Source organism: Camponotus floridanus, unplaced genomic scaffold (assembly GCF_003227725.1).
Source record: "Camponotus floridanus strain SB8 unplaced genomic scaffold, Cflo_v7.5 scaffold180, whole genome shotgun sequence".
Taxonomy (NCBI): domain Eukaryota; kingdom Metazoa; phylum Arthropoda; class Insecta; order Hymenoptera; family Formicidae; genus Camponotus; species Camponotus floridanus.
The window spans coordinates 248,346-254,355 of record NW_020229304.1 but is presented as its reverse complement, the minus strand read 5'-3'; the positions used below and the strand labels follow the sequence as shown (position 1 = coordinate 254,355).

The following is a 6,010-nucleotide window of genomic DNA, read 5'->3' as shown; positions in this document are numbered from 1 at the left end:
TTTCGTACTCGGATTGCTTTGAGATCAAGAACAGGATACTTTAAGGTTGACACCTACATTGTGGGAATTTTACACTACGTCACAGATTACAAAGAGAAATACTATCTGCTGCTGCAAAAAGTATTTGATCCTACTAGTTTGTCTCCTCCGATATCCTTAAAATCTAAGCTGTTGTTACAGAAGCTTTGATCATGCAAAATCAGTTAGGACGAAGAAGTACCTGAAAATATTAGAGCTGATTTCGATAATTGATTGCAGCAGCTTCACTAGTTAAAGGAACTACATATTCCGCGACACGCTTTTCGTCAATGTAAACTGTCTTTTCATGTGTTCGTAGATGCTAGTCAAGATGCATACGCAGTTGCCGTTTTTGCGAGGACAGAAACTCGAGAGAACATACCCAGATAGCACATGGAACTCCTATGGACGTCCAATGGACATTCGAGTTTGGACATGTGGACGTCCATAAGATGTCTGAATTAAGTCCGACGGATATCCATTGGACGTCCATAAGACGTCCATTATTCACTACTTCGGATGTCCAAAAAACAAACCAAAAACGGATCTAAAATGGATGTCATTTTCAGTGCCCTTACCATTATAATTATTGTTGAAATAAATATTTAAAACTTTATAAAGGTGAGATTAATGAGTAATAAAAGTTTGAAATGTAAAATTAATTATTTATATATATTTATAAAATACTTTTATATATATTTATAAAATACAAATACCAATATTATTTAATTGTCAGTTTGGACTTTTAAAGCACACATCGCAGAATCACATTAAACTTATACAGTTTGAACTTATAAATTATATGTAATCAAATTATAGTTTGAACTTATAAATTATATCACAGTTCGAACTTATAAATTATATTATATATATCTTTATATATGTTTATATATTATTTTTATAATAAGACAAACATGTTAATAAACTCTAAAAAACAATGTCAAATATAAGAAAAAAAACATCAGATAAAATTATAAGAAACAAAGGACTATAATAATTACTTTCTAATTAATTACTTTCGCATGTTTCAATTTTTTTTTCGTATTACATCGTTCTTTTGCCCTCTTCAACCATTTTTGGATTGCTTTTTCCAATTCCAATTTAGTGTAAGAATCACAATATGCAGTACCTGCAGCTGCAACAGAATAAGTGATTAGTATACTTGCGAAGATCATTGAATTTATTTCTTCAATAAATTAATTTTGCATTAAAAGTTGAAACAAATATATATATGTGTGTATATATATATATATATATATATATATATATTTATATGCTATTACAAAAATATATATGAAATAATATGCATTTTGCACCTAATAACATATCTGCTATTCGAAGATTGGAAAATTGTCTTTTGAACTTAGCACCCAGCCAACTATATTGGACTGCAAGTTCATTCGTAATTAATCGGCTTAAATTTCTTTTAATAAAATTATAAGGACATGTGCCTCCTATTATACGTGTTTCCATAGTCTGCAAAAATTCATATATTACATTACAATAGATCATCTGTTCTTTTCATTGACTGCACTAGTTCAGAGTTTATCATTTTTATTCCACATTGGAAAGAAAGATATAAACTCTGAACTAGTGCAGCCAATTTAGCTGAAAAAAACAGACCTAATATTCAATTCTTGTTTTACAAAGTATTTTATGAAGTATATATAATTTGTATATACATATATGTATTACCGAACGTTCAAAGTTTTCTGAAATTTTTAAAAATTCCTCTACGGCTCCTTCAATCTCTTCAACCGTCTTTAACGGTAAATCAAACGAGAAATAAATTGACTTTTCATTTTGCTTGTTGACATCCTTATTTTGTTGCATAAGATTACCGGTTACGATATCTTTTATTTCTCTTAAATCGTCTGCCATTTGCCACAATTGCGTTTTGAAGAAGCTTTGTTGGCGAATAATTTCCTTAAAATATTTCGTATTATCTGTAAAAGAATAATGTTATATATTTTTCAACTATTATGTTCCAACTCTATTCATTTGAATAACGATAATTTACAACTGTATAAAAAATACACATACCATCATCTCGAGTGAATGAATGAGGAACATTATTCAAAGAAGTGTCAATGTTACTATTGAGGGAGTCACATGTATTGAATGTTTGTTTGGTTGCTTTGAATCCACTTGCATTTGAATTAATTTTCATGGATTCTGCAAAATTAATATAATATCTACAATTCTACATTATAAAAGATAATTTATATCCATCGTGGCGTTCAATTAATTAATTAATTAATTTATTATTAATTTATGATTAATCATCATGTTTAACAAGAAAAAATACATATTTTTATTATATAATTACATCCTTTGATATGAAAAAAAATATATACATATACTTGATTTTCAACACTGTCTAATTTAATTTAATAGATACTTCGAAATTTAAAAGATCAAAAAAAAGAAAGAAAAATAAAAAGAATTTTTAAAATGTTACTATTTAAATAATAAATTAATTACATATAACAATAAATTAAATGCACCTATATATATATATATATTCTAATTAAATGCACCTATATATAATCTAAATAATGAACTGAATACTTATTTTATTTATCTACCTGTCATTTGCGGATGTTTTGGAAGAATGCTATTAGACTCTTCAGAATCTTCAGAGTGTCCAGAATATATAGCTCTTCTGGTCTTTTTTTTAACCATTTCGTTCTCTGAGAAAATAATTTTAAGTATGAATTAGTATATACTATGTCAAATAAACTATACTATAATACATATATGGTAATACATATATGGTGTATTTGACAAAGAGTATACTAATATATATGTATAAAAACATTAATATTTACACAATAAGTAGATAAAATGTTTGTTTATTGAAACAAACCTTTTATTTGTTTTTGTTTTGTTGAGTAGTTGTTATTTTTATCGTAATCGTCATCGCTGTCACTTGCCACGTACAGACGATTTATTATTCTTTTTCTTTTCGTGTTCTCAATCTCTGAATTTAAATCGGATGCGGATGTGTATTCGGCTTTTTTGGTTTTTAATCTCGCTACATTGTAATCATCTAAAATTATGCAAATTAATATTACATTATAATGAGCAATAGCCATAATATATATTACTTTAATTTTAGAAAAATAATATTAATTTAAATATTTTTTACAAATAAAAAAAAATAATAAAATATTACTCACCATAAGTGCTATTTCGAAACGTTATAATATCGTAACATGGCCAACATGTATTTCGTTCCATGTTTTTCCGAATTGCTGTGATAATCTGTTCATATTTAAATGGAGGCCAATAACATTTGTTGTGTTCAATCCAGCTCGATGGTACTGCTTCAACAGTGTTATCTGTTGAAAACTGAACTACCGTCCACGTTGGTTTCTCCATTCCTGGATAAATATAAAAGCGAAAACGCGCAATTTTTTTTGACAATTGTGAAATTATTAATTATTAAAAATATTGACATTTGCAGCAACAAAAAAAAAGCTAATAATTCGTCAATATTATATGTAAAGTATTATGCATGGATAATAATATACACAGATTATATTTAAAAAAATAATGAAATACTGGAAAAAATATTATTATATATAATTATTATATAAATTATTATATGTAATCTGACCAAATATAATTATGTAATAATACTAACAAGTGCTAACAATTACAAATATGTACTAAAATAATAAAATATTTAAAACAGATTAAGAAATGTTTCTAATAATAAAAAAAAAATTTTCTTTACGTTGTTCTTATAATGATTTTGTGAAAATTATAATATATAATAAAGGTTAAAAGAAATTGTGTAGTCGACCAAACTAGCCAGAAATATAATTTATTCAATACGACGTTTCGACCATATGGTTGTGGTCCTTATCAAGTATACACTGAAATAGATATATAAGTTGCAAAAAATTATTATTATTTACATCTAATCTTCGGTTTGAACCGTAATACGCACAATTAATTTAGTTTCAACGTGAGATATTTTAAATATACATACAAAATTAGCCGAAGTAGTAGTAATCAGAGTGTCGGCATAGATAATAATCTTGTGCAAGCACAAGTCGCATTTGCAAAACTTTATTTTGAAATTTCAATTTTAAGAACAATGAGTCCGTGTGGGACCTCGTCAAAGACTAAACGCGATCATAAGTAAAACGGAATTACATGACCTTTATTATTTTGTCATAAATGTTGTTTAAATTTTCTGTGTCTTTTTGTAAGTTGATTAGGTTATCACATCTCTTTATGAAAAACATCTCAGCAATTTCTCTTTTACGAACATACTTTTCGTTGTGTAGGATGTTCGGTTTTAACCAATCAAAATCATGACCAGATTCTAATCTATGCTTGCTAATTACTGAATGATTAGTTTCATGTAATTTTATGTTGTTACAGTGTTCTTTTATTCGCGTACGTAAATGTCTTTTTGTTTGTCCGATATATGCTAAATTGCAATCTTTGCAATTTAACTTGTATACCACGCCTGTTTTGTCATTATCGTGTAAGCGATCTTTACCTCGTGTAATTAAATTATTTAGTTTTTTGGTTATCTTATACACGACCTTAAAGCCTCTATTACGTAAGAGACGGTATAAATCTTGACTAACATTTTCAACATATGGTATTGTGATAAACCGAGTCACGTCCGAACGAGTAAGATTCACATCAGTTGTAGCATTATGGTCACGATTATTTAGAAAATTGAGTCTTTTTTTAATGTGTTTATATATAAAATGTTCCGGAAAGCCGTTTTTTATTAACGTGTCAGAAACTAGCTTTATGTTGTCTTGTTTAAAGCAGTCATTAGATAATAAGATCGCGTGGTCAACTAAATTGTAAATAGTATTAATCTTATACTTTAGTGGGTGGTTCGAATGATAGTTTATATACCTCCCTGACCATGTAGGTTTCCGGAACCAATTTGTGATAAGTCTATTATCGGACCGAATAATTTTTACATTCAAAAAGCTAATGGATGAGTCAAATTCAGTCTCATAAGTGAATCTTAAGCGTTCGTGGTAATTGTTAAACTTTGTCAAGATCTCGTTGATTTTTGCGCGTGGTACTATTGCGAAAACGTCATCGACAAATCTATAATAAGTAGGAACGGTAAAACCTAGTGAGTTTAGACATTGAATCTCCATATCTTCCATTACCATATCTGCTAAGATAGGTGAAAGTGGAGAGCCCATGGGGGTGCCGAAGATCTGCTCATAAAAACGTCCGCTAAATGCAAAACAAGTTGAATCCAAGATCAATTCAGTTGCAAATAAAAATTGAGAAAGATTGAATTTAGTGTTCTTGGCAATATCTTCCCAGCGTTTCCGTATGGCCTTTATTACCAAATCTTTTGGGACGTTAGTGAATAATGAAGCCACATCCAACGAAACCATAATGTTATCTTTGTCAATATCAGTGTTCTTGATAATTTCGACAAAGGACCAACCATCTTTGATATATGAATTTGGTTTTCTTATCGATTTTTGTAGGATATCGTGGATGTAACTCGAGATATTGTATAGTGGGCTTCCCAAAGCGGATACTATGATTCTCAACGGAAAACCATCTTTATGAATCTTCGGCAGCCCGTAGCATCGCGGTAAATTTCCGTTGGTGCAATTTAAGTTTTTATATGTCAACTCACCGATCAAACCGCTCCTACGCCAAGACTTGACTAACTCATTGATTTTATTTGTTAATCTTTTCAAGGGATCCTTTTTTAATTCCCTGTAAGTGGTTGTGTCACTCAACAGCAATTCCATCTTGTCGAAATAATCACTCTTGTCCATAACGACAGAGATCTGACCTTTGTCAGCTCTCGTGACCATGATGTCTTTATTTTCGCGTAAATATCTCTTGGAGACCGCGTAAGACTGCAAGATGCATCTATCTGAATAATTAGTACGTTTATTGTTGTCAAGAAATCTCTGAAGGATGTTAGAGATAGAAATTCTAGTTGTTTCGATAGTATCTGTTGGCAAGATATTAC

The 6,010-nt window shown here is 29.2% G+C and overlaps 1 protein-coding gene across 1 annotated transcript; it reads right to left on the bottom strand.

Moving 5' to 3' along the window:
* Positions 1-1,084: 1,084 nt before the first annotated feature.
* Positions 1,085-5,849, bottom strand: LOC112637587. Its single transcript, XM_025407633.1, has 7 exons — positions 5,138-5,849; positions 3,201-3,404; positions 2,888-3,070; positions 2,607-2,711; positions 2,062-2,193; positions 1,714-1,964; positions 1,085-1,153 (listed from the first exon to the last, which is right to left on the bottom strand). Exons 1-7 carry the CDS (start codon positions 5,847-5,849, stop codon positions 1,085-1,087), a joined length of 1,656 nt encoding a protein of 551 aa, XP_025263418.1.
* Positions 5,850-6,010: the final 161 nt, after the last annotated feature.